Consider the following 25,245-nt stretch of genomic DNA (forward strand, 5'->3'; position numbering starts at 1 on the left):
CGTGATCGGATTACTTAAGTGGCTGGGTGCAGGTTGTGCGAATGACTCGTCATATTCACGAAAATCCTTTACGCCCCGCTCACGAAGAAGAGTCGTAATAATGTCCGAGTTGAACAATAGCAACACAATATTATCGCCAGTTCATATCAACCTCAAGATACTTTAAGAGTGCGGATATTCGAATATTTGCAAATAAAGAGACTGGGGATTAGCTAGGTGTGGCGAATAAGGAGTACAATGGAATCAAGTCTTACTATACCCGAACCAATCAATTATGGCCTGTTGTTCTAACCTTCAGAACTTACAGGTCGATTCCCTCGAGCTCAATTGTAACAGGGAAGAATGGATGATATTTCTACAAGTATTCTGAAGCGGGTTTCTCAAAACTAAATTATTCAAGAACCTCAGCTACGAGCAACCGATCAGCTAGACTTACATATGACCAATGCCATATTTCGCCATACTATAGATGCCGGCAAGCCGTCTCCAGGCTTTGTACCGAATTAATAAGATCCCGTGTGAGTGTGATTCTCTTACCCAATCCAATCAAGGTCTGGTCGTACCAACTATGTGCCATATATTGGATCGACAAATATTGAATAATACATATTACAACCGTCTCATAATCTTCAAGTTTCAATAATATTATTTTAGTTATGTCTTAACTCGCAAGCATCCGACCATAGCATTTGCTCCTCATTGTTGCGTGGACAACTTATAGCTTCATAATCCCTACTTAAGGAAAGTCCTTCGAACCAGGTCCTATTGTCATAAGCCACATTTCCATCATTGGGATATCGGACCGGCATTGGCATATAATCGGTGTCGCCATGTGGTATTCCATGTGGCATTTAAGGACAGACAGGAACAATAAGTTGATCTAGATCTAGAACTAAAAGTCTACTGAGGAGGATGCCCTTTTCTACAAGTCGCATATGAAGGACGCGCCATCGAAATGATCCCACGAGGCGAGCCATTGTGCCTGCATCAGATCGAGTGTTGCAATCGACGGGAACCAACCGTGACATTGCTCGTTATTATCCCACCTTCTACCGACAGTAACGTTCCTGCTCGCCTCTTTTCCCGGACCATTCAGCCCAAGCCCCATCTAGTCAACTATTTTATTTTCTCGAGAGGTCCAATGACCTTTCAATGGCATTGCGTGTCCTCAGCCGATGAGATGTGTGGCCCAGCTTGGAAGCTTTTTTGTCTGATTTTCTTCCCTGCTACGGACCGATAATACACCCTTGGCTACTCAGGCTAAAGACCTGGTTCAAATTCCTCTCCCATAGGGTGACTTGCATATGTGCTAACGAGGCTTGGGATCCCGACCGCCCTATTGGACAAAAGGAGAATTTATAGTAGTGACGCGTTCGATGAGACAAGATGCCACCTAGATGCTCCCATATAACTCAGCGGAGGGGCTCCCATCGAGTCTGGGCTCCTGCGAAAGCTGAGACTGGCGAAGAGTGGTGAGTTCACGTTACGACCTAAGCTTTTAGTATAAAAGCTGAAGAAACCTGGTTTGCGTGGTTTAGCCCAGCTGGATACCCTTCGAAGAACCATCCAGTCGTTTCCACCAGTTCTTTCACTCGATATGTGGAAGGTTTCTTTATGGGGGCTCACCCAATGCCTCTTCTGGGGTAGTGTAGCTGGGATAGGAGAGCGTGAGGATTGCGATCCCGTTTACTTAACGACGACGGTATTTGCTACTAGGACCATATATACGACAGCTGCCCCTAACGGGACAGCGCCAACTTGTCCAGGGGCTCCATGGGGTAACACGACTACGGCTTCAATTCCCAGCACAAGCACTTCGAGCTCGAATACTAGTATAGGTACTACAAGTCTGAGTACTAGTATAGGGAGCACGACTAGCGCTCCATTTGGCAACACTACCACGAGTGCTACGAGCCCTACTAGTATCCCATCTGGAAACACTACAACCACCGTGACAAGTATTCCCAGCACTTCCTTTGGAAACACCACGATAAGTTCTACAAGTGCCACTAGCCCTCCGTTTGGAAATACTACTACGACTGCTACAAGCGCTACTAGCCCTCCATATGGTAACACGACTACAAGCAATACCCTCCCCCCAACTACGACCCCAACCATTTCTCTGAATACAACTTCGACCACATCGATACCAAGCACGGCTTCGTCGACTACGTCACAGCCAGCAGAACCTACCGAGCCCATACCTCCACCAAAACCACCGGGCCACTTCAGAGGTTTCAAGAATGCCGTCTACTTCACGAATTGGTAAGGAAGCGCAGTATTATTGTATACCGATTGCTTTAGCTTACACTTTACCAGGGGCGTCAACTCGGGCTTTCACCCTCAGGAACTACCTGTTTCTGAACTCACGCACATCCTCTATGCCTTTGCCGATATCGACCTGGACGGGACTGTGAAGTCTTCAGACCCAGTTGTAGATCTTCAGACGCGCTACCCTGAGGACTCGAAGTCTAACCGCACCAAAGATGCTTATGGTGCCATTAAGCAGCTGTTCATCCACAAGAAGTATAACCGAAACCTCAAGACGCTCCTCTCCATAGGGGGCTGGAACTACTCGCCCAAATTCGCAACCGTAGCTGCGACTGATGCGACAAGACACACGTTTGCAACATCTGCGGTACAGCTAGTCACGGACTGGGGCTTTGATGGCATCGACATCGATTGGGAGTATCCTACCAATGAAGTTGAGAAAGCGAATTTTGTCAAGCTGCTCGAGGCTTGCAGGCACGCGCTTGACCAATATACGCTTCTTCATGAACTGAGGCATAGATTTACTATCAGCGTAGCGAGCCCGGCTAGCTCGTTGAACTATGAGAAATTAGACTTGACCGCCATGAATAAATATGTGGACCATTGGTGAGCTTCAACTTTTCGGCAAGAGAACATCATGCTAATAGAATATAGGAATTTGATGGCCTACGACTATTCCGGAAGCTGGGATACAGTCAGTGGGCACCAAGCCAATGTATTCGAATATAAGAGTGGTCCCACCGCGAATAACCTAAGTACGGACAATGCTATTGACCACTACATATCCCGAGGCATTCATCCGCGGAAGATCCTTATGGGAATACCCCTATACGGCCGATCTTTCGAGGGTACTTCCGGCCTCGGGCAGAACTACTCGACTGTCGGAGAAGGAGGTCCGCAAGCCGGAGTTTGGTATTACAAGGACCTACCGAAACCAGGGGCCAAGGTTGTATACGACCACGTTGCGAAAGCAACATATAGTTACGATGCCGAGACCAAGGAGCTCATCTCATACGACGATGTCCGAAGCACCGATTTCAAGTCGGAGTATATACAGTGGCGCGACCTCGGCGGTGCGTTCTTCTGGGAGGCTAGTGGTGATAAAGGGGGTTCCCGGAGCTTGATTAATACGATGTCGAAGAACGTGGATTGGCTCGACGAGACGCCCAACAACCTTCATTATCCGACTAGCCAGTACCGTAACATACGACGGGGAATGCCGGATGAATAAATTGGGAGAATAGCTACCTATATAGGATGGCTAGACGTGCCCTGTATTTACTCTGCATGGATTTCTTGTATATGGGTTTTGGAAAATTGGATTGGTGCGGTTGGAGTCATTTTCTCTCAAAGCATACGATATTGGCCTTCAATTGGGCTATTTCAGACGGTGGCGTATATAGGCCTAATAAACATGATCTAAAGAGTTGTATGAGTTGACTGTTTTTGAATTAGCTTGGATTTCTGGCTGGATTGTATGTATGTTTTGAATGCACTTCTATCAAGATAAATACTTGACATGAGAATCAATATATACAGTATTGAAGACATGCTGCAATACTAGGTCGAAGGCTGATCTAGCTTGTTGGGAAATATTTGACTTTATATATAGGTTAGATCAATGTAGAAGGACTATGTAAGGGATGGAATTGTAAGCCATTCACTAGATCATGACAAGACCAGCTTAGTAAGTAAATTTATGTCTCCGAATACTCGTATGAGCTCGTTGATTCCTCAACTGCGACCTCAATCTTGCTCTCCTCGATTTCTTTACCGTTGACCTTAATGCCGGCTCGCATGACATCGCCTGGCACGACCGGCCCAACACCTTTCGGTGTTCCGGTGAGAATAATGTCTCCCTTCTCAAGGGTCATAACCTTAGAGATGTCGCTCAGTACCCTTGGGATCTGGAAAAGCATGAGTTCGGTGGAATCTGCCTGCTGGACCTTGTTGTTGACGGTGAGATAGATATCTATGGCATGAGGGTTAGGAATTGCCGATTTCTCAATGAGATTGCTCATTGGCAAGAAGGTATCGAATCCCTTGGCGATTGACCAAGGCAGCCCCTTTTTCTTGGCCTCATTTTGAATGTTTCTCGCGGTCATGTCAATGCTAAGAGCATAGTCTTCAATAATTGGTTAGTTTATTGGACGAAGTTATGAGCTATAAGTCACAAACAAAGCCTTTGTAAATAACTTACGTTCAATGGCGTCTAAGGCTCCCTTCTCATCGTCCGCTGCAAGGTCTTTCACTTGCTTACCCAGGATGAGAGCCAATTCCACTTCATAGTGAAGGTCTACGCCCTTAGGTCGAATAACGGGGCCAGCCCCGGGCAACAGAAGCGACGATGTAGGCTTCAGGAAGAAGAAAGGCTGCTTCGGCCTGGCACTGTTTAACTCGGCGATATGGTCCCTATGCGAGAATGGTGAGCCTTTTCGCACCCCCTGCCGTGGGAGGATTATGAACGCAGCACTCACGCATAATTGCGACCGATGCAGACGACCTTGCCGGCCTGTTTCAAAGAAGCCACTGACGCCATACTGCGACGGAAAACATTCATTGTCTTTTTAAGGGGATAGTCAGCAAACGGATTCTTATGGCTGATAGCGGCGCAGAGCAGGATTGGCTTGAATCCTGCGGGCTTAACTTACATGCAAAGAGAGTGATGACGAAGAAACCTTCGTCTCGCACAACTACGAATTATCCAGGGGCTTTTATATCCTTCAAACTTGTTCGGCAACGTCTGCGGAGATGGAGCTTCAATGTCTCAGTGACGACGACTATACAACAATGTCCCGATGTTCGGCTTCTGAAAAGCCATATGAGCCGTTATGAGCCGCTACGAGTCGCTAACGACGGGATTAATTAAAGCCCTGGCACTATCCCATAAGAGGTGTTAGGCCAGTGGATGGCGATTGGATGGCGATTGGATGGGTAACAGTAGGCGTTACCCGCGAGGGCCCACCTGCTAAAAGTTACCTCGCTCTCGGTATGGGGTACGTAGATGTACGTAGATATACGTAGATGTGCGTAGATATGCGTAGATCTACGGAATAATGCTTGATGCGTAATCGAACGCGCCCGGAGGTTCCAAAGGCTGCAAGGATTACAAAAGTGGGTTGCAATGACGGGCGGAGTGAAGTCCCAAGCGTGGGGGGAGTCTCTGTAGAATGCCTGGGCGCCGGACTAGCCGGGTCTGGGCCTGGGGTAAGAGTACATACATTAGTAGGTAAGAGCACTCCAGCGACTCCACAACGCTTTACTGAGTTAAATAATTTATTTCTCTCACCTCCATTCTTCCCCTGCAAAGTGAAAAGTCCCTTAACCCACCTTGATAACAAGGCCTGAAATACCTGATATCATCACAAGACCAACCTGTTTTTGGCCTTCATCCCATCGACAACTTCGTCATTTCACCCAAGTTTCAATTCGACCAAGTCGCGCAAAGTTTCCTCTATTAAGCCTTGGATTTTTTTTGTGTGTGATATCTTAACAATCGCCCATCGTTGGTGGTTCTTTGTCGAATGCGACATTATGGAAGCTCTACAGCTAGCACAGATGCTGGCTGATCTCAACGATCTCCAAGCTACTGTATGTGGCATTTCAATCGCATTTTCTCCCCCTAAACAATCATCCGAATTTAGTTGATTAATTGAGATGATTCTATGTAGCAAGATCAATCCGCCTCAAAGGATCTTTTGAGCGCCAACCGGGCGCTCGATCGTAAAAGCCAACTGCGGCTGGAGCATGAGCCCAGAAGCCTCAGCGTCCCGGTCGCCGAAAACAGGATGAACTCACCTGCCGGACGCATGACAGACAAGTTCGGCCGTCGCATGCTCACACCACCATTGACTAGAACAAACTCTGCATCTCCTTCAATGCCTGGAAGTCCTTCTGGACATGAGGTATGTCTTTTGACAATCTTTTCTTTGTTTTAATATAGTATATACTAACTTGTGGCTCAGCGACCAGATGCCGATATTGATAGAGCCTCCACGCTCCTCTCCCTGTATGAAATCCGGGCCAAATTGAGAGAGCAAGACAACAGCGGCTTGATGAAGGCCCGCGAGAAAATCAATGCTCTAGCTGCGAAGCAACAGGTCCAGGTGACCGAGCAGCACAAAAATGACCGGAGAGCGGCAAACCGACTAAGCTACCCCAAGTGAATATACAACAACAACAACAACACAGCTCGACTGAATTCTCGGGATACTCTTACGAACAACTGCATCATGGTTATCATAGGCGTTACAAAAGGATCAAGTGGACGAAATGGAAGCGATAAGCAAGCCATCATGAACGAGCGTGGATGCTCCTGGGAACAAAAGGCGTATGAGCTGGCTGAACATGGTTGAGTAAGTCATGCTGGGTTAACTGGGTCGGCTACTATGATCAAGATACGATTATTACATGTATGGGCAAACATCGATTTGGGAATTAATTATAATTTGGCAAAGGCGGTACACGAATATACACAGCAAGCACTCCACGGCATTGATTGGAGTCTTCCACGATTTCATAACCCTATCCCTTACTGTCTTCTCACTTGCTGATTGATTGAATTTTGGGCTAGTGACGCTCGAGGGGCATCAACAAATAATGGTAATTACTCACCTCTAAGGGGGTTTGCTTATTGGGCAATAGGTACTCCTCTCGGCCGACTATACGCATCAAATGCCTGGAAACTTCAACCTTGCTACCTAGGTAGCGAGGAAATAGTGACCTTAAAGTGTGAGCAAGATCTGCGAGACGCCACTTTGGCAGGAGAGGTAGGATTGCGCCCTACAGGCAGGATGACCTCACATTGTTTATCCTGAATAATCCGTTCATCTGCGTCATAAGACCCCTATTTTTGGATCTGATGGGTTGCAGCTTGTGCTACTTACCATTAATGTAACTGATTTACATATATTCGGTGTCTCTCGACTATTTCTCGGGATTTTCTGATAGGCAGACAGTCATATTAATGGGAAATACACCACACGTATGTTTATAGAACGATATAAATTCGGGTATCCATGTGATGGCTTCTAGAAAAAGTTTGAATTGGCCAATCAGCCATAAGAAGCAAGACTGTCGAGACAAGTACCTATACAATCATTATCTCTTTATGATGGGATGTTGGTGTTAATACCTAGGTATTGAAAATAGCATTAAGTGGTGATATCCTCATGACCTAAGAAGTTTAAATAGACCTTTCTTTTGTGAACTCTCTATAACCTCTCTAGCTATAACGAACCAAACGCGAGCACGGCAGTCCTAATGCACTATTTTAGTTCTGTTAAACAAGCAGGTCCCTAGGTACAGTAGTCGGTGAGGAGAAACCTTTGGGATTACGCATTTGGTTCGGGACTACGTTTTCCGGCCTAAGTATTGCACGGACCACACACGACTCTCCATTATATTACATGGGTACCGGCAATCTTTAGTCATCTGGCGCCGTGGCAGCGGGCAGTTGCTCCCAACTGGAAGAAGTTTCAATCCCAAGCTTTTGAATCCAACCTTAACAACCACTGAAACGCTAAACCAGGCCAGATTGGCGTTTTCACAGACGTCATTTTTCTTCTTCCTTTTCCTGCACTTCAATCCTTCTGCATTCTCATTCACTGTTTTAACAACTGGACAAAAAAGGCTTGTAGTTGCCACCCCAGCTAACGCGCAATATGGCGAGTAGCGTTGACGCGAAGCTCTTAAGGGCGACAAAATTCCCTCCCGAGTTCAATCAGAAGGTCGACATGCAAAAGGTCAACCTTCAAGTCATGAAGAAGTTCGTATCCTGCTGCACGTATTGCTGCGACTCGACAACTAACTGAGACATTTGCAGATGGATTGCGAGCAAGATCTCCGAAATATTAGGATCCGAAGATGATGTGGTTACCGAGCTCTGCTTTAACTTGATCGAGGGGCCGAGATATGTGAGTCTACACTTGATGCCGTGCTATGCTTCAGGAGTTACTGACAATGGATGCCGCAGCCCGACATCAAGTCCATGCAGATCCAGCTTACCGGCTTCCTCGACAAGGACACCGCACAGTTCTGCAAGGATTTATGGAACCTTTGCTTGAGCGCCCAGTCTAACCCGCAGGGCGTGCCTAAGGAGCTTTTAGAGGCGAAGAAGTTGGAACTTATTCAGGAGAAGGTACTGTAACCCGATCGTATCATCTTCCCAAAGCTGTACTAACTGCTATTAGATCGATGCAGATAAGGCGGCCGAAGAGTCACGAATTAGACGAGAAAACCAAGAGCGCCGTGAGCGCGAGTTATCAGATATCCGAGATCGAGAACGCCGGGAACGTAGCTTCCGTGGTGGACGCGGCGACAACTGGCGCGGCGGTGGGAGACGTGGTGGCGATCGAGCTTTTGGAGGTCGCGGTAGAGGATTTGGTCGGGGCGGCGATCGATCTATCTCTCCCCCGAGACGAGAGCGGGACTCGTACCACAACAATCGCGACCGCGACAGATATGTGCCCCAAGACCGACGCGGCAGTCGACAGGAATTTCGACGCGGTCGCTCCTCATCCCGCTCTGCAAGTCCCGAGTCGAGGGATTCTCTGTCTCGTTCTCGATCGCGTAGCACGGCTAGTGATCGTAGCCGGCGATCACCTACCCCACCACGCCGTCGTTCTAGAGGCCGCCGGTCACCGCCTCGCTACAGGAACTCAGCAAAGCGAGATCGATCTCCAGTGCGAGTAAGAGACTATAGGGGTCGTAGAGTCGGTCGCAAAAATACCTCCTCACCAGACAATGGAAGCAGGTCTGAGAGTAGTAGATCCCGTTCGCCAGCGCCCAAACGGCGCAGGTATTCGGACTCCCCTAGCCGCTCAAGGTCTCCACCACGTCGAGACACGCGACGGCTTAGCCGTTCCCCATCATCTTCTCCATCACGATCACGCAGCCGTAGTCCCAGACGAAGGACAGTCCGCGAACTTATCAGTCGCAGCCCCTCGCCCAACCGTCGTGGGAGATTAAGACGATCTCCAACTCGAAGTCCAACGCCGTCCGAATCATCGGAGGAAGTAAGGCGGCCACGAGAGAGAAGTCGGCGAAGACGCAGAGAGGATAGCAAAGCTAGAGACGTCCCTTCGAGAAAGCGGAGATACTCTGCTGATTCCCCTCGCAACCATGACAGATCAGCTGATATTTCGGAAGATGAAGATAGACCCCAATCCCCAAGACAACACGCGGCCTCGACGGCCGATGAGGTTGGTTCCTCCTCTTAGGGCCTTAGGGCGTTCGTCTTATAATATGATTGATCAGACTGAGAACTGACTCTCTCATTCTTCATCAGACCAAGACTCCGCAGCAGCGAGCCAATGAGCTACGAGAAAAGCTTCTGAAGGAGCGAATAAAGAAGATGAGAAGCACCTCAAGTAGAGACAACGTCAAGGGGTGAGGCTAATCTTCCTAGACTCGCAGGATTTGCAGACCCGGGCCATCCAAGGAGGCATGATTAGGCCAATTGGTGTCCAGTTTGACTCTATCTTTTGGTGAAGGCTTCGAGGTCAGTAACACAAAACAAGCATTGCGTTTTAGCTTATGACTGTATGGCAAATAGCAGATAGATGATGAGGCAATAGACTTACTACCAAGGCTCGACTTCGAATGAGTGCATATGCTATCGTCTACGCAGTTTGATAAGCTATGATCTATATTTATCACGTTACTAGCTTAATAATAGCTTTATGACGGTATGTTTAAGCCTAGTATTATTAATACGGGTGACTATACTATTGATGCTTTTAGTGATTACTTATACAGTCCGGGGTAAAGTTGCTTTGGTGGAAATGACCCAATGTTCATCTGTTCTTTAGACTTATAGCAAGGAATTACATGCTCATTTATACCACGTTAGTACTGTGAACTGCAGTAGAATATATGTGCCCATTTCAAGACCCAATTGTCTCAGCAATGTTGCTTGCAAATGTGGTTATTAAATGCTGCTGAGAATCATATCAGAGTACCTACATGGGTACAAGAAAGCCACTAACAAAAGTCAGTTTTGTGCATTGACCATCATGTATACCGTGCAGTAGCATACTTTAAATATGGGGCCATGTATTTAACCCGATCTGGGTAGTAGAAGTGAACTCGTACATCTTCAACCACGCTGCCACCATAGCAACAGCAGTAAAATACCCTCTACAGCTGACTCACAATGACCGAAAACACCCAGCCCGGCGGGGGTGCAGCTGCCAATGGTGACCGTCAAGCTGCCCTCGCGGAATACAACAAGCAACGGCAGAATCTCAAAGAACTTCTCGCAAAACGAAAACAGCAGGACCGTCAACTGGTAAATCGCGTCTTCTCATTTTTTTCCACCTCGCAATTTGTCAAGACTTTTGCAACTTCTAACCATTGCATGCTACTAGGCACAACTCGAACAAAACATTGTCGACCTCGAAGCCAAGTACCTAAGCAATACACGCTTCGGCAATATCGTCAAAGGTTTCGACAATTACATCAAGGGCACGAGTTCCGCCGCGCAACGCAAGCAAGGCGAGTTGAAAGAAGAGGATTACATCTGGTCAAGATCATCGATTTCACACAACATTCTACATGTAAGTCTCACCGTGTATTTTTTTTCTTTTCGCCTCTAGCACCTCGTACCCTACACACCGTGATTTTCCATCTCCAACTTTCCCGTCGCACTTATCGCCGAAAAATATTCTAACATTACTACTCTACCGTAGCCCGACAATGTCGATGCGCTTTCTAACGCTTCCACTCCGGCCGCGCCTACCCCCGTCTCCGCCACCTTCGGCGCCCGCGGCGACCGTGGCGACCGCGACGGCGGCTCCAACCAGCCCACCCCGACGTCGGCGACGGAGAAGTCGTCCGGCAAGGGGAGCAAGCCGTCGAAGAAGCGCGGGCAGCCGCGAAAGGACAAGGATGCGGACGACGATGAGAGCGAGAATGAGTCGCGCGACGGCAAGAAGATCCGCACTCACTTCGGCGCTACGAGGAAGTGAGCGACCCGTTCGCCAGTCTTACGCCTGCCCCTGCGGCTACTGCAACGATCGCATCGTCTTCAACGCTCCGATGAACGCGACCTTTCTGTACTACTTGGACGGCAGACTGTATTTCAACCTGGACGGCAGCGGCGAAAACGAGGAGTCATGCACCCTGCTCGACTTAAGCCGTTTCATCGCATCCGTCGTCATGATGTGCGAGTCCGCCAACAACTACGATTCGGAGTAAGGGTTTTGGGGGGGTTCACGGCGTTTTGAAGCAATCGGGAAATTATTCCTGTTAGGGAACAGGGAGAGAGGGCATTCTTGCATTGATTTCTTCGGAGGGTTTCACGCATTAAAGTTCGCATATCCTGTTCCTTGAGATACCCGACCGGCTGGGTGAACGCGAGAATACACCCAAGTACGAGATGGCATAACGGCATATGCCCTGTGTCTCGTACTTAAAGTACTTTCACAAGTGAAATACATACCTATGAATCGAGTTTTATGAGTTACTTGAACCAACATACCTTCCTACATATGCAGTCAAGAGTGAGCTCTTTCTTTTTAAACATGCGGGGAGCACCCGGCAGGAGTACTTGGCGGGAGTTACTAGCGGGGAGCAACCAATACCTAAACCCCAACAGCTCCAATGCAACTGGTTAGTTACGTAAATGGTACCTAGGGGTCAATGTGGGCACCTTTTTAAGCACCCTTGATGGACCCTGACCCTGATCTGCCTGGATTGCCCTTGATGGACAACAAAGTCAACGGTACGTGGTCAGAGGGAGCTTCCTAAAAGGGTTGATGCGGTGATCTGTTGAGAGCTATTATATATACTATCCTGCTATCCTGCATGCCTTACTGTCCGTTGGACCAGTTGGACCAATTCATCTCACCTATCCTTGTTCTTATCCTCAATTCTTAATTCACGATGACGATCATGGCCACCAAATTCACCCCGGAGGTGCTCCTCTCCGCGCCACGCCGCAGCGCAGCCTTGCCCAATTCCGCCGGCACCCTCGCTCTATTCTCCGGTATGCCCTAATTACTACCATGGTTAGAGATAAAGCTAATGTCGTCTAGTATCCCAGTACTCTTTCGAGTCACACTCTAGGAGTTACGCTATCAAGGTCCTGGATATCGAGACTCGCCAGTCAACTCAGTTATTCGATGACTCGGCTTATTCCGAGCCCACCTGGATTTCGGAGAACGAATTTGTGTTACTGAAGAATGGAGAATCTACCACATCTCTGGTCGTAGCTGATGCAACCAAGCCTGGATCGGAGTAAGTTTGGGCGAGTAGATGCAGTAGAAGAACCTTACTCACATGCGCACCTAGTCCTTACGAGATTACTACATTTAACACTTCAGTGTCCAATATCAAGGCAAAAGACATCGGTAATGGCACCGTAGCCTTTGCTTTGACAGCCCCGACCACGCCTTCGGGGGATATTCTAGATCAGACAAACGAGGCCAAGCCTCAGTCATCAGCCAAGGTCTACACCAGCCTATTTGTACGCCACTGGGACTCGTACGTATCCAAGAACAGGCAGGGACTCTTCTACGGAGCGCTGAAGAAAGAGGGTGGATCGTTCAAGCTGCAGGGTCCGGGCCTAGTAAACGCGCTAGCAGGCACGAGGCTGGAGTGTCCAGTGCCGCCCTTCGGCGACGCCAACGACTACGACATCGGGAAGGAAGGGATCGTATTCGTGTCGAAGGACCCGGACCTGAACCCGGCCCTGTGGACGAAGACGGACCTGTACTATGTGCCGCTGAAGACCTTCACCGAGGCCAAGGCGCCGCTCCCGCAGGTCGTCAAGACGGGCGAGTTGCAGGGCTACGCGGGCGTCCCCGTCTTCTCGCACGACGGGACCAAGGTCGCGTTCAAGCGCATGCGGCACCGCCAGTACGAGTCGGACAAGTGGCGGCTCCTGCTGGTCCCCGACGTCAAGGACCTGAGCAACGTGCAGGAGTTCTACAAGACGGACGACGGCGAGGGCGGCTGGGACCTGCGGCCCGAGGGCATCGTGTGGAGCAACGACGACGAGGAGCTGTACGTCACGGCCGAGCAGCACGGCCGCCAGATCCTGTTCAAGCTCCCCTCGAGCCCGCTGAAAGCCAAGGATCTGCCGCAGCCGCTGACGAAGGACGGCGCCGTCGGCGACTTCTACAACCTGTCCAAGGACGACGGCCGTCTCTTCTTCACGTCCACATCGCTCATCGACAACTCCGCGTACTCGATCCTCGACCCCAGCTCGAAGGAACAAGGTCTCGTATCGTCTAGCTCTAAGGAGGGCAAGTCGTTCGGCCTGACCAGCCGCCAAGTGGACGAGTTCTGGTACAAGGGGGCGGGCGATTACCAAGTGCACGCCCTGGTGATGAAGCCGTCAAACTTCGACCCTAACAAGAAATACCCCTTGGCGTTCCTGATCCACGGCGGGCCGCAGGGGGCGTGGGGACAGAGTTGGAGCACGAGGTGGAACCCGGCCGTGTTTGCCGAGCAGGGATACGTTGCTGTGATGCCGAACCCGACTGGCAGCACCGGATACGGACAGGCCTTCACTGATGGGATTGCTAACGAGTGGGGTGGACGACCCTACAACGATCGTGAGTACCAGCCTTCTCGGATAATAACTAGCCCCTTTTGCCCATATCTTGGAAGATATATTCTCTACTCGATCCTGCCGTCCTTGTGACGTATTCGACATAAAAAAAAAAGACTTCTATGACCTGGCTCTGGGTGGTATTTACTGACTGACGACCCTGTAGTGGTGAACGCCTTCGAGTACATCAAAGACAATATCCCCTACATCGACACGACCAATGCCGTGGCCCTAGGTGCCTCGTACGGAGGCTACATGATCAGTAAGTCTCCTCATCCCCTATCACATTCTCATCCTCTTTCGGACCAAACTAACAACGACCCTCCCCTGAAACCAGACTGGGTCCAAGGCCACCCGCTGGGCCGCAAGTTCAAGGCGCTCGTCTGCCACGACGGCATCTTCAGCACCATGAGCAACTGGTCGACCGAGGAGCTCTTCTTCCCCGTCCACGAGATGGGCGGCGCCCTATGGGAGAACCGCGAGGGGTACGCGCGCTGGGACCCCGCCGCCTTCGTCGACGAGTGGGCCACGCCCCAGCTCATCGTTCACAGCGAGCTCGACTATCGCCTGCCTATATCGGAGGGTTTGGCCGCGTTCAACGGTACGTTTCGCCCGGATTTTTGAGAGGGTCGAGGTTGAGAATGGTAGCTAACGCGAATTTTCATCTGTAGCGCTCCAGACGCGCGGTGTTCCGAGCCGGTTCCTGATGTTCCCTGACGAAAACCATGTAAGTTATCACAATCTATTATGGCATTAAAGTACACAGTGAGAGATTACTAACTGGAAATTTGCCCTAGTGGGTTCTGAAACCCGAGAATTCTCTGGTCTGGCATAAGGAGGTACTGGGTTGGATCAACAAGTACACTGGCCTAGACACCGCCGGACTATCGAACGATACGGAGAACTTGAGCTTGAAATGAATTACATGCATTCGGAGTTCAATGAATTGAAGGGAAGAAGCGAACAAATTGAGTGCAAAATGGAAGGGAAAGCTGGGTATTTGCTACAAGAGAAATGCTCGTACAAATGTTCATAAGTGTAGCAGAAAAATCCAGTCTATGTATATTGGAAGGCTGGCTAAGATCTTCAGCAATAGTGGGGGATATATGAATGGCATCAACAATTCTCCACAGCTAGACATTTCGTGTAGTTGCCAGAGGCTTTTCGTTGCAATCAGGGGGATAAGTGTGAAACTCCGTCACAGCGTCTCTATCCTTGGTCTACTATAAGGCAAGGGCATGCCTTCCCTCTGTTCATCCATCTCCAACAGGCCAAACAACTCCTTACCGTTGATCCGACGCATTATGATCTTAACATGATTCCAGGATAACTTGTTGACATCGAGAAATATCACCACGTCCGTCTTGTTGCTTAATTCTGGGCGTTGGAGTGGCTCCACCAGATCGGGGTATTCCTGCTGAAGCTTCATCTGGATCAGCCACGCGGCTCTGTGGTCTATCTTTTTGAGATACTGTCTGATGAATCTAGCCTCGCTCTTGGGCCGCTTGATTCGATACGAGTTGCTGAAGTGGTTGTATTGCTCAAGCATGAGAACTGCTTTTTGCGGTGGTTGTGGTCCAGAGGAACCGAAATTTGCGAATTGACTAGGGTTTTCCTCGCTCGTCATCCCATTAAGGGGCAAGTCTAGCAAGATCCAGTTAGTATAATCGGATGGAAACACCCTTTGTAAGATCGAGCCTTACCACCCGACGATATAGAGGAAATCATCTCAGGTATCTTTTCCAGAAATCGGAAAAACTCTTCTTGTCTAGGAATAAAAGCTTCAAGAAACTCGCGGAGCCGCGCGTGGTCGTTGATGGTCTCCGTGAATGCTTCCTTTTGGTCGACGGTGATCCTGGATACAGTATCGAGCTTCTCGTATAAGGACTTCACCATAGGTTCCAAGCGAGTCAACGTTTCGTTTATTTTAGTGATGTCCTGAGGATTCGGTAGCGTCGAGTGAAAATCTTCGACAGCTTCCTCGATAGTAGATAGTTGGTTCTCGTGGTAATCAATCTGCTTATTGAGGGTCTTGATGTCTTTACTAAACCTGGCATTGTCCGCGGTCAGCTTGAAATACTCGTCGCTGACTTTAGCTCTGAGGCCCTCGAGACCGTCTTTGGTGCTCTGAGTGGTTGCTTCCGCCTCGGATATGAGCAACTGAAAGCTCTCTTTATCCTTTCGGAGTTCTTCCAGATGTTTTTCAATGATTTCGTTGCGGTTGCCTTCTGTAATGCTGGTTTCTTGGAGCTTAGTAAAACCGACTTCGATCAATTCCAGTTGTTTCTTAGCACCATATATCTCCTTGACTGTAAGTGCCTGAAGGAGCCTCAAGGCATTTAGTTGGTTCTCAGGTCGCTGGAGTTTCTCCTCTAATCGGGCCGCTTTAACAAGCTTCTGTGTTTCTTCCGCAGGATGCATGGTGTATTAGGAAAAGGTGAAACTGGCGGGGGCTATGGCAATAGAATCGCAGAAATCTAGCTGGAAGGTTCAATTATTTGATGTAATGGATAGGAAAAGGAGAACGTAATAGAATTGGGAGGACCCGCTGCTTGCGGGTGGCCGTGGAGGCTGTATATGAGGAAGGTACCTTGTATAGTTCAAGTCAACTCCTCTTGCCTAGTTTGACTGCTGAGCACGCCAAGCAGTCCCTTCCTTGTTTACATACAAGGTCGATAGTGTATGGTATACCTCGTAGGCTTGAGTCTATGATTATAAGGGGGTATGATGTTAACAGACGGGTGTTATTTTACATCCATGAATCGTTCATGGGGGCTTTCCTACATATGGATGTCGAACGAAGATCACGTAGTTTAAAATCACATTATCCACAATGAAGCAAGATAACTTAAAAAGCATTTATTTAGGAAAGTACTGGCGACCTAGGTACAGAGTAGCACGGAAAGAAGTGATAACCTGGTCCACGATCCCTATCATCAGGCCACATGCATTACCGAATTAGGTGCTACCTAGCCGCAAATGCCCAGATGCAATGGATCTTTTACCCCCCTTGATAGACCACGGCTCATCAGTGAGACGCGTAAAATGAAATCATGCTAGACGAGAACATCAAACCCTCGTCGGTTCATTCCTCGGAACGTCATAGTCAGCGTCAAAACACAGACCATCTAATCCGAGCGATGTAATAGACCACTACTAGTAAGAGGATCCGTCGATGCTTAGATGAGGTCGGCAACGTTCATAGGCATCTCCTCGATCTGAGTGCTGTAGAACTGCTCGATCTCGCGCATCATGCGGACATCCTCGGCAGTGACGAAGTTGATGGCAACACCCTTTCGGCCGAAACGACCACCACGACCGATACGGTGAATGTAGTTCTCACGGTTGGCAGGGAGGTCGTAGTTGATGACAAGGGACACCTGCTGGACGTCGATACCACGGGCCAAGAGATCTGTAGCAATCAGGACACGAGAAGATCCGGAACGGAACTCCTTCATGATCAAGTCACGCTGAGCCTGGTCCATTTCGCCGTGCATAGCGGACACGGTAAAGTCACGGGCGGTGAGCTTGTCAGTGAGCCAGTCGACCTTTCGGCGAGTGTTGCAGAAGATGACGGCCTGGGTGATGGTAACCGTCTCGTACAGATCAGAGAGAGTGTCAAGTTTCCATTCCTCCTTCTCGACGGCGATGTAGAATTGTTTGATACCCTCAAGGGTAAGCTCGTCTTTCTTGACCAAAATGCGGACCGGGTCACGCATAAACTTAGTCGTGACCTCAAGAACGTCCTGGGGCATAGTGGCAGAGAGAAGAACGACCTGTGTAGACTGGGGTAGGAGCTGGAAGATGTCGTAGATCTGCTCCGTGAAACCACGCTGCATAAAAATATTAGTATCTCTGGTGGCATATCATATTGATTTTTGTATATGAGGTACTTACAGAAAGCATCTCATCAGCCTCATCTAGGACGAACATTTTCATGCCGTCAGTCTTCAAGAAACGTCGCTGGATCATGTCATGGACACGACCAGGAGTTCCGACAACGACTTGAGGACCATCTTGAAGTGCCTTCATGTCCTCACGAACGCTGGTTCCACCAATGCAGGCATGGCACTCAATGCTCATGAAATCGCCGATGGCGACGACGACCTTCTGAATCTGTTGAGCCAGCTCACGGGTCGGGGCAAGGATCAGTGCCTGGCACTGCTTAACGGTGGGATCGATCTTCTGAAGAACGGAGATGGAGAAGGTGGCGGTCTTGCCAGTTCCGGACTGGGCCTGCGCAATTACATCGTGACCTACTCGCAGGTTAATATTTGGCGCATATGACGATAGAGGAACTAGTCGCGTAAATACATACCCTTGATGACAGGCATGATAGCGCGCTGCTGGATAGCAGAAGGCCGCTCGAAGCCATAAGCGTAGACACCTGTAGGGAAACGAAACCATGTTAGCCGCTGGTCGTCGCGAAGGTTTTGGGAGAAGTTGGCAGAAATTTAGGGGTCGGGCGATGTTGTATCTTACCTCGCAACAGCTCAGGTCGCAGGTTCATCTCATCGAAGGAGTCAACGGTTTCGTCATAGTTAGACTCGATCTGGGATTGCTCGATATCCTCGAGCCCCTTGTCGGTAGCCATGATTGCAAGTAGTTGATCGATGCGACCTCTCGAATTCCAAGCACAGCTTAGAATTCAAAAGGACTTGCGGCGGCGATCTTTGGTGGGGTTATGAAGAAAATACGTGCACGAACTTTGCAACAAGGCAAGTCGTCCTGCGTAGAAAATAAATGCGTGAAATGAATGGACTGAATGCTCTCAAAAATAAGAGAGCAAAAACAATCCGACAGTGGTAGTTAATCTGTGTTGTGTTGATTAATCTGTTACGATTGGAAAAAAAAATCGAAGGTGGGAGGAAAAGCCCAAGATCGAGGTTGACATAAAGAGGTAGGGAAAAAAATTTGAGTGGGGGCAAAACTTCGGGGAAACCCTGATTGCGGGGCCTAAACTTCGTACCTTGGCAGTTGCAGGAAAGTGGAAAGTTCTACGCTGCGCAGCAACACGCTTCTCTCAGACGATTTTTTTTTTTAGTTCCTTCCCATTGACTCGATTTTATGGCCCACAAAACATCATATACAACGATATCACAAGGCTTAAAATCTGCAGCCTGGAAATGAGTTTAATGGATACAATCTTGTGACTCATCGACGTTGAATTACTACTACCGTGTGGCGAAGCATTCCAATCTCAAGCACGCAGGCACACATTGAGTCCTTCAACTAAGAACTTGGCCTAAAGGGGCAATTATCTGGCAGTAACCATGCTACTAGCGAAAGACATCAATCAAGGGGGCGTTAGTGGAGGTTCAATAACAAACGGAGGCGAACTGGGTATGCCAACCACCAGGATATCGTCAGATTCTATCCCCGTTCACCCAATGGGCGTTAAGCCGCTCGGTAACCAGTATTTGGTATCTGGCCCATCCGCTCGCCGATCCCTTGGTTCGTTGGGTCAACTCCCAGATGAGATGATTCTGCAGATTCTCGAATATCTCGACACTTCATCCCTAAGAAACATCGGGCTCAGTTGCCGCTTTCTCTATGCCTTTTGCCAGCTAGACGACTTGTGGAAAGCTTTATTTCTCGAGTAAGTGGCATGCTATAATCATGTGAAAGAAAAGAGTCATATATGACTCCTTGGTGGAAGGGTTAATATATGTACATATCTCATGTGCCATCTGACTGATTCGTCTACTTAACCATTTAGGGCTAACTTCCAACCTCTAACCTGGAAAGGTTCGTGGAGAAACACACTTTTGAAGGCTCCAGCTGGCTGGCGGTCTAGGATCGACTGTAGTAACGTCTTCTCCGATGTTATACATAGACCATTCGCCTGTGCTCATATCGTCCTTGAGAAGTACTCGTCAAACATTCCAGAAGCAAACCAGATTAAACGGTTTAAACAACTTAGCTATGATGATTTTGCAGAGAGTTGGAGCAGCAAGCCATTCATACTGACTGACTGCATTCGACGATGGCCAGTTTGCAGTGACTGGAACATCCAGAAATTAAATAGCAAGTACTCGAACGTCGAGTTTCGAGCCGAAGCTGTAGATTGGCCCTTCTCGATTTACCACGAGTACATGTCGAATAACGAGGATGAAAGCCCCCTATATCTATTCGATAAGGGTTTCGCGAAGAAGATGGATATTCGGATCGGAAAAGAGACAGGCGCCGTATATTGGCCACCTGAGTGCTTTGGGCCAGATTTATTTCAGTTGCTTGATGAAGAAAGGCCTGCTCATCGTTGGCTTATCATCGGCCCTGAACGTAGCGGCTCGACTTTCCACAAAGATCCGAATGCGACTAGCGCTTGGAATGCCGTTCTGGAAGGCTCGAAATATTGGATTAGTAAGTTTTTGGGAAGTATCTTTTGCAAATATCGACGGCTGACTATATATGGTTGCAGTGTTTCCCCCGACGGCGCAGGTTCCTGGCGTCTATGTTTCGGAGGATAGCAGCGAGGTCACTAGTCCGCTAAGCATAGCTGAGTGGTTACTAGAGTTCCATGCGGAAGCACGTACGTTGCCGGGTTGTGTGGAGGGCGTCTGCAAGGCAGGCGAAATCTTACATGTACCGAGCGGCTGGTGGCATCTAGTCGTAAATCTTGAGGCTGGCATAGCTCTCACTCAGAACTTTGTCCCTAAGTCACACCTTGCAGATGTGCTATCTTTTCTCAAAGATAAGCCAGACCAGGTTACCGGCTTCAAGGGGAACGTCGAGAGCCCGTATGAGCTTTTCGAAGAGCGATTGAGAGCCCATTATCCCAACCTTCTCGACGAGGCTATTGCTGAGCTAGAAAGGAGGAATCAAAACAAGAAACGAAAATGGGAGGAGGCGATCGGGAAAACAAATGATACTGAAAATGATGCTGGTGGATTTAGTTTTGGCTTTGGAGGTGACGATGAAGATGAGATACCTTGACTCCTTAGTACCAAAATTGAGATAAAACGCCAGAAAGTCTATATCAACAGACATGCACCGATTATAAGGCGGGCTGAATTCAGTGCCTGGCCAACGCCTTGTCTTCTAGGAGGTGGCTTAGTAGCAGAGGAAAGAATGTAAGTGGCTTGCACTCTGAGAAAGTTTCTATGGCGTACTACCTGTTTCCGGCACCATGGACAAGTATAATGATTCAGATTGAGTAAGACACTTAGGATCAGGGCCTCACTTTTGACAAGGCTTACTGCATAGTACATTGCGCATATTTAGTATACACATTTTTAGAATTGCAAGGTACAATAGAGTTCGGTTGATAGGAAGCTAGGCAATTAAACTCGGACCTATTGGGAGTATTTCGGTGTAGAAAGTGCTCAAATCAGACTCAAATCAGACACTGGGGAGGCGCATTCGCCCGTATTGAGACCGTACTACATGATGTGTTATACGGAAGTCTTAAGAAGAGGTCTTAGTGGTACGGGGCGTTTCGAGAGACAAAGCCGGGACCCCGACCAAAACTTTCAGCATGTTCATTGTTCAATGTTCAGTTTTTGTACCTTACATTGAAGTATATATACTTAGAAGGGTGGGGTATTAATGGGGTTTTAGCAGGCGTAATAGGTATTTGGCAGGTGACGAATAAGTACATATATGTACCTATACGGCACGGGTTAGTAGTGTGCCGGGTACTTAGTATTAGTGGTCGTTAATATTACCTAGCTGAGCCCCCACATCGATTGCATCAAGCCGTCCAGACCTTCCAACTTGACTGGTTCTTGACTGGTTTCCCACGTCTCTCCTGTGATTGAAGCCTCCCTGTTCCGCTACCGCGACACGCAAGTGCAACTGCCATCTGCCAGTCTGCCAGTCTTGCTGGTTCTTGCAAGTCTTGGGAGCTGAAGTCCCAACAAGGCTTTCTAGTTTCTGATCCATAACGCTGCCAGACAGCTAAAATCCCCAAAAATACAACATTACTACATACACTTGCAGTGCTACCATACTACCATACTACAATACTACAATACCACGCTACTACTACGCAGACAATACAATACTCGTCAGACACACATTCGTTCCACCTGCTTTGTCAGGTCCATTTTCTCTTCTTCAATACTCGGATCTCGTCTCACGGCATCTGCATAATGCGAATAGTCGCTTATTCTCTGTGGCACCCATCTTTTAGTTAACCCTCCGTCTTTTTCTGCCTTCTTGCGCCTATCTCGTTTTTCCCTTTCTCGCCCATCTCCTATCTAGGCTATCCGGGCTATGTAGGTACACCATTCCTTCTCTCTAATACGATAGCTCTCAGCTTGCTTATGTTTGATATCGGCCGGCCTCGCCTACCCTCCATTACGTGTTAGCTGGGCTTGATATATTCCATCACCGTCCTTTCTTATTGTGCTTATGCCCCTTACTTCATCACCTGCTTTCGAAGCTCTGCTAACGCCTAACCTTCTCTTTAAGTCGCGTAATCATGGTTTCGGATGAAACTTTCGAAATATGTCTCCCTGTCCTGCAGGATCCGGACCTCGACGACGACGACAAAACGGATAAACTCGAGGAGCTGCTGAAGAAAGAGACGACCTTAAGCGGATCGAGCTTAGAGAATGCGGTACTCGACGTGCTATGGCGATTTCGCGAAGGAGGGGGTAGTGCGACCTCACCTCCCCCCATACGCCAAACAATTCTTCGTCGACCATCTCCAGCCTCGTGGCGGGGTTCCTCGACCCCTTTGTCAGGTTCTCCTCGGCTGGGAGTAAGCCCCTTAGCTCCCCCGGGCTTTGTTCCAACCAACCTAAGCCGTACGAAATCCTCCACTGTGTCTCCCTTTTCGTCTCCGCGCCCGTCGCCCCGGCTCGCGTTCGCTGCTCCAGTAATACCACATAGTCCAAACTTGAATGCATACGAATTTGCCAACGATACGAGTCCCTCTCAGGAGATCTTCGGTGATCTACAAGCTGAAAACGTTGATTGGTTAGTGAGTGACGATGCACTTAGCATTGCTTCATCCGTGGGTACATCTAGTGGCCTCAACGCCGCTGCCCCTGAATATGTATCTGCTCAGCAGACGGACATGACCCCGTATGACATGCTTCGCTCAATCCTCGGCCAATCTAAGACCGACGAAGAGATTGAGTTGGCTCTCTCTATGCATGGCTACGATCTTAGTGCTACCATTGCGTCTATAATGGAAACCCAGAATCAAGATTCAACAAATGCTTCCGGACTTACCCCCGAATCTAAAAGTGTCCTCATCGGAAAGTCCATGACACCGGAAGGAAGACCTACAACACCATCAACGCAACAGAAGGCTGGGATTATTTGCAAGTTTTATCTGTCTACTGGACAATGCCTTCGTGCGGACTGTCGATTCAGCCACGATCTCAGCAATCATATCTGCAAGTAAGTTAAGGATTGTGCAATAAGCTTGATTTGCTTGTGCTAATCTAATAGGTACTGGGTGATGGGTAATTGCCTGGCTGGAGACACGTGCATTTTCTCTCACGATCCAGCTCACCTCGTGAACCGCCTTAACGTAGATGGCACCAATACGCCACCACAGAAAAGCCAAAACCTGCAGGTTCAGGATTTCAGCTCCTTCCCATCACTTCGACCGAGCACGCCGGAATTGAATCCTTATGCGGCGAGTTTCAATTATCCGACCTCCGGAGTAACTCCTCCGCCCGGACTTAAGCCACACGGTTACGCAGGCAGCGATGGATCCCGTCCGCGTTCGCGGCCTGGAAGCCGGCACCAAACGAAGGAAGGCATGAGTGCCCCGTCAATAGACGACAACGATGCTTTTCCTTCTCTTGGGTCCGCTTCTGCTAAGCCCAATAAGAAGCACCATGGCAAGCGTGGTGGACATGGTCATGGGCACAAGGAGAACTTCGCTCCAAGCTCTCTAGCTGATATTGTGAAAATGTCACCATCTCCCGGTCCCGGATCTGGGCCTAGCCGACAAGATTCAAAGAAGATCGGCCGCAATGGGAGTGCCACAAACGTAAAGAACGGGGAGAACAGCGCCGCTGCCCAAGCTATTCCTATGCCCAAACATATTCCATGGCTGGAGACAGGAGATAGAGCTAACAAAGCCTATCTTAAGGCCCGTCAGGAGGCCATCAAGCATGGTGGTCTCCGAAACAAGTTCTTACAGAGGTTTGTTGAACCATATGAACCTACTTATGAGCATATATTAATATTGTATTTAGTGCTGCACAGGCATGGAACCGCAACGATGCGCGAGCGGCAAAGGCTCTCAGTCTTCGTGGCCAAAGCGAGAACGACCTGATGCGAAAAGCTCATCGGGAGGCCGCAAGGGAATTATACGAGGAGCGTAACAAGCATAACACGTCCAATTCGGAAATATTCGTGGATCTGCACGGCCTACACCCGGACGAGGCTGTCGAATACCTGGAGAGGGTTCTTCTAGACAACAGCAAAGAAAGCAAACCCGTATATGCTATCACTGGAACGGGCCACCACAGTAAGAATGGGAAGGACAAGGTGGGCAAGGCGATCAGAAACTTCTTAAACGAGTGGAGATATGCCTATCGTGAGTTCTCGGTTCCCGGAGATCGTAATAACATGGGAGGCATTCTCGGGATCGATGCCCGAAGCTGGGATAAGTCCCTTGCTAGGGATGGATCGAAGGAGAAGGAGGAGCCTAAGGAGGACGTTGATATCCTGAGCCAGGGCGTTGAGATTGGCGATGGAAAAGTCAGGCTTCTCGTTCGAGATCCTCCTAAGGGACCAAGTGGTAGCAGAGGCCGGTGACTAGGAGCAGATAATGCGACTAATAAAGAAAACTGAAATATTCTCTTAAATGGTTATGACGCCAATCCTTGCCAAAATACCTAATACTAGGTGTACTATGTCATGTGAATTAAGCCTTAGATAGGGAGCTCTAAAGGGGCTACGCGGGCCGATGCGGGCCGGTCGAATGGTCTCGACTTCTCGACTTCTCGGAGTTAACCGAGCATGATGTAATACGATATCAAAGGTACATCGCGCAAAGTTTCAAGGTATTTTATGGGTACGTACTTCTATAGCCAAGTTGCGACGTCTCAGACGTCAAGTTGGAGGGACTTGAGGAGTTCACATGTGTTTCATGCATTATGACTTGATCCCATCCCTTCTTCCTCTCCATTAGCGTGAGCTATCTTACTTGGATGGAAGAAATCATTGATGGATGCCTACAGTTCTTCCATTGCTGCGGATTCTGTTGTGGCTGAGTCGGCTTGTCGTACATAACACAACATAAAAGGTACAGCCCACCTCATCGTCTCACTAGCATTGTTACACCGTATAGATGCAATACACAATGTCAGTATACGAAGAGTACCTATTAACTTGGTAACTCCAAGGTAATTACTAATGGAGATACTTAACGCATGGCCCCTTCCCCATTGGTCTGCTTTTTTAGCTCTCGGCCGCTCAAATCTGACCAAACGTTATTATGTGGA

At 48.8% G+C, this 25,245-nt stretch overlaps 10 protein-coding genes across 10 annotated transcripts; 7 read left to right on the top strand and 3 right to left on the bottom strand.

Annotated features, from left to right (window-relative positions):
* Positions 1–1,597: 1,597 nt before the first annotated feature.
* On the top strand, positions 1,598–3,502 carry F4807DRAFT_461326 (glycoside hydrolase family 18 protein; the record flags this gene model as incomplete). Its single annotated transcript, XM_048001669.1, has 3 exons — positions 1,598–2,265; positions 2,320–2,877; positions 2,926–3,502. 3 exons carry the CDS (start codon positions 1,598–1,600, stop codon positions 3,500–3,502), a joined length of 1,803 nt encoding a protein of 600 aa, XP_047853306.1.
* Positions 3,503–3,822: 320 nt separating this feature from the next.
* F4807DRAFT_429443 (uncharacterized protein) lies at positions 3,823–5,130 on the bottom strand. The gene is made up of 4 exons (XM_047998329.1): positions 4,923–5,130; positions 4,749–4,834; positions 4,472–4,683; positions 3,823–4,396 (listed from the first exon to the last, which is right to left on the bottom strand). The coding sequence occupies exons 2-4, from the start codon at positions 4,829–4,831 to the stop codon at positions 3,969–3,971; spliced, it is 723 nt and encodes a 240-aa protein (XP_047853307.1). The 5' UTR covers positions 4,832–4,834; positions 4,923–5,130; the 3' UTR covers positions 3,823–3,968.
* A 403-nt stretch (positions 5,131–5,533) lies between these two features.
* F4807DRAFT_134105 (uncharacterized protein) lies at positions 5,534–6,548 on the top strand. The gene is made up of 3 exons (XM_047993022.1): positions 5,534–5,862; positions 5,943–6,176; positions 6,237–6,548. The coding sequence occupies exons 1-3, from the start codon at positions 5,806–5,808 to the stop codon at positions 6,435–6,437; spliced, it is 492 nt and encodes a 163-aa protein (XP_047853308.1). The 5' UTR covers positions 5,534–5,805; the 3' UTR covers positions 6,438–6,548.
* Positions 6,549–7,603: 1,055 nt separating this feature from the next.
* On the top strand, positions 7,604–10,179 carry F4807DRAFT_429450 (uncharacterized protein). The gene is made up of 4 exons (XM_047998330.1): positions 7,604–8,038; positions 8,096–8,186; positions 8,246–8,410; positions 8,463–10,179. Exons 1-4 carry the CDS (start codon positions 7,935–7,937, stop codon positions 9,489–9,491), a joined length of 1,389 nt encoding a protein of 462 aa, XP_047853309.1. The 5' UTR covers positions 7,604–7,934; the 3' UTR covers positions 9,492–10,179.
* A 188-nt stretch (positions 10,180–10,367) lies between these two features.
* Positions 10,368–11,334, top strand: F4807DRAFT_134167 (NuA4-domain-containing protein). Its single transcript, XM_047993023.1, has 3 exons — positions 10,368–10,561; positions 10,641–10,829; positions 10,962–11,334. The coding sequence occupies exons 1-3, from the start codon at positions 10,427–10,429 to the stop codon at positions 11,238–11,240; spliced, it is 603 nt and encodes a 200-aa protein (XP_047853310.1). The 5' UTR covers positions 10,368–10,426; the 3' UTR covers positions 11,241–11,334.
* Positions 11,335–12,156: 822 nt separating this feature from the next.
* On the top strand, positions 12,157–14,748 carry F4807DRAFT_452143 (dipeptidyl peptidase; the record flags this gene model as incomplete). Its single annotated transcript, XM_048000297.1, has 7 exons — positions 12,157–12,259; positions 12,309–12,510; positions 12,565–13,832; positions 13,995–14,090; positions 14,166–14,429; positions 14,500–14,555; positions 14,626–14,748. 7 exons carry the CDS (start codon positions 12,157–12,159, stop codon positions 14,746–14,748), a joined length of 2,112 nt encoding a protein of 703 aa, XP_047853311.1.
* On the bottom strand, positions 14,740–16,316 carry F4807DRAFT_468399 (uncharacterized protein). Its single transcript, XM_048002603.1, has 2 exons — positions 15,532–16,316; positions 14,740–15,472 (listed from the first exon to the last, which is right to left on the bottom strand). The coding sequence occupies exons 1-2, from the start codon at positions 16,247–16,249 to the stop codon at positions 15,027–15,029; spliced, it is 1,164 nt and encodes a 387-aa protein (XP_047853312.1). The 5' UTR covers positions 16,250–16,316; the 3' UTR covers positions 14,740–15,026.
* Positions 16,317–16,672: 356 nt separating this feature from the next.
* Positions 16,673–18,827, bottom strand: F4807DRAFT_429457 (ATP-dependent RNA helicase eIF4A). The gene is made up of 4 exons (XM_047998331.1): positions 18,311–18,827; positions 18,147–18,215; positions 17,726–18,084; positions 16,673–17,661 (listed from the first exon to the last, which is right to left on the bottom strand). The coding sequence occupies exons 1-4, from the start codon at positions 18,420–18,422 to the stop codon at positions 17,008–17,010; spliced, it is 1,194 nt and encodes a 397-aa protein (XP_047853313.1). The 5' UTR covers positions 18,423–18,827; the 3' UTR covers positions 16,673–17,007.
* Positions 18,828–18,861: 34 nt separating this feature from the next.
* Positions 18,862–21,176, top strand: F4807DRAFT_429461 (Clavaminate synthase-like protein). The gene is made up of 3 exons (XM_047998332.1): positions 18,862–19,427; positions 19,548–20,191; positions 20,250–21,176. The coding sequence occupies exons 1-3, from the start codon at positions 19,102–19,104 to the stop codon at positions 20,762–20,764; spliced, it is 1,485 nt and encodes a 494-aa protein (XP_047853314.1). The 5' UTR covers positions 18,862–19,101; the 3' UTR covers positions 20,765–21,176.
* A 366-nt stretch (positions 21,177–21,542) lies between these two features.
* On the top strand, positions 21,543–24,864 carry F4807DRAFT_429466 (uncharacterized protein). The gene is made up of 3 exons (XM_047998333.1): positions 21,543–23,182; positions 23,234–23,938; positions 23,992–24,864. The coding sequence occupies exons 1-3, from the start codon at positions 22,254–22,256 to the stop codon at positions 24,554–24,556; spliced, it is 2,199 nt and encodes a 732-aa protein (XP_047853315.1). The 5' UTR covers positions 21,543–22,253; the 3' UTR covers positions 24,557–24,864.
* Positions 24,865–25,245: the final 381 nt, after the last annotated feature.

Source organism: Annulohypoxylon truncatum (assembly GCF_022578515.1).
Source record: "Annulohypoxylon truncatum strain CBS 140777 unplaced genomic scaffold F4807scaffold_20, whole genome shotgun sequence".
NCBI lineage: Eukaryota > Fungi > Ascomycota > Sordariomycetes > Xylariales > Hypoxylaceae > Annulohypoxylon > Annulohypoxylon truncatum.

Excerpts from the sequence above, each read along its gene's own strand:
- F4807DRAFT_429443 (XM_047998329.1), bottom strand. The coding sequence starts at position 4,831 with ATGAATGTTTTCCGTCGCAGTATGGCGTCAGTGGCTTCTTTGAAACAG. Across the intron at positions 4,684-4,748 it reads TGCATCGGTCGCAATTATGC|GGACCATATCGCCGAGTTAA; the intron begins GTGAGTGCTGCG and ends ATTCTCGCATAG. Across the intron at positions 4,397-4,471 it reads AGCCTTAGACGCCATTGAAC|ACTATGCTCTTAGCATTGAC; the intron begins GTAAGTTATTTA and ends CAATTATTGAAG.
- F4807DRAFT_134105 (XM_047993022.1), top strand. The coding sequence starts at position 5,806 with ATGGAAGCTCTACAGCTAGCACAGATGCTGGCTGATCTCAACGATCTC. Across the intron at positions 5,863-5,942 it reads TCAACGATCTCCAAGCTACT|CAAGATCAATCCGCCTCAAA; the intron begins GTATGTGGCATT and ends GATTCTATGTAG. Across the intron at positions 6,177-6,236 it reads GAAGTCCTTCTGGACATGAG|CGACCAGATGCCGATATTGA; the intron begins GTATGTCTTTTG and ends CTTGTGGCTCAG.
- F4807DRAFT_429450 (XM_047998330.1), top strand. The coding sequence starts at position 7,935 with ATGGCGAGTAGCGTTGACGCGAAGCTCTTAAGGGCGACAAAATTCCCT. Across the intron at positions 8,039-8,095 it reads AACCTTCAAGTCATGAAGAA|ATGGATTGCGAGCAAGATCT; the intron begins GTTCGTATCCTG and ends AGACATTTGCAG. Across the intron at positions 8,187-8,245 it reads TGATCGAGGGGCCGAGATAT|CCCGACATCAAGTCCATGCA; the intron begins GTGAGTCTACAC and ends TGGATGCCGCAG.
- F4807DRAFT_134167 (XM_047993023.1), top strand. The coding sequence starts at position 10,427 with ATGACCGAAAACACCCAGCCCGGCGGGGGTGCAGCTGCCAATGGTGAC. Across the intron at positions 10,562-10,640 it reads AACAGCAGGACCGTCAACTG|GCACAACTCGAACAAAACAT; the intron begins GTAAATCGCGTC and ends GCATGCTACTAG. Across the intron at positions 10,830-10,961 it reads TTTCACACAACATTCTACAT|CCCGACAATGTCGATGCGCT; the intron begins GTAAGTCTCACC and ends ACTCTACCGTAG.
- F4807DRAFT_468399 (XM_048002603.1), bottom strand. The coding sequence starts at position 16,249 with ATGCATCCTGCGGAAGAAACACAGAAGCTTGTTAAAGCGGCCCGATTA. Across the intron at positions 15,473-15,531 it reads TTCCTCTATATCGTCGGGTG|ACTTGCCCCTTAATGGGATG; the intron begins GTAAGGCTCGAT and ends GGATCTTGCTAG.
- F4807DRAFT_429457 (XM_047998331.1), bottom strand. The coding sequence starts at position 18,422 with ATGGCTACCGACAAGGGGCTCGAGGATATCGAGCAATCCCAGATCGAG. Across the intron at positions 18,216-18,310 it reads GCGACCTGAGCTGTTGCGAG|GTGTCTACGCTTATGGCTTC; the intron begins GTAAGATACAAC and ends GTTTCCCTACAG. Across the intron at positions 18,085-18,146 it reads TATCATGCCTGTCATCAAGG|GTCACGATGTAATTGCGCAG; the intron begins GTATGTATTTAC and ends ACCTGCGAGTAG.
- F4807DRAFT_429461 (XM_047998332.1), top strand. The coding sequence starts at position 19,102 with ATGCTACTAGCGAAAGACATCAATCAAGGGGGCGTTAGTGGAGGTTCA. Across the intron at positions 19,428-19,547 it reads TGGAAAGCTTTATTTCTCGA|GGCTAACTTCCAACCTCTAA; the intron begins GTAAGTGGCATG and ends TTAACCATTTAG. Across the intron at positions 20,192-20,249 it reads AGGCTCGAAATATTGGATTA|TGTTTCCCCCGACGGCGCAG; the intron begins GTAAGTTTTTGG and ends ATATGGTTGCAG.
- F4807DRAFT_429466 (XM_047998333.1), top strand. The coding sequence starts at position 22,254 with ATGGTTTCGGATGAAACTTTCGAAATATGTCTCCCTGTCCTGCAGGAT. Across the intron at positions 23,183-23,233 it reads CTCAGCAATCATATCTGCAA|GTACTGGGTGATGGGTAATT; the intron begins GTAAGTTAAGGA and ends CTAATCTAATAG. Across the intron at positions 23,939-23,991 it reads CGAAACAAGTTCTTACAGAG|TGCTGCACAGGCATGGAACC; the intron begins GTTTGTTGAACC and ends TATTGTATTTAG.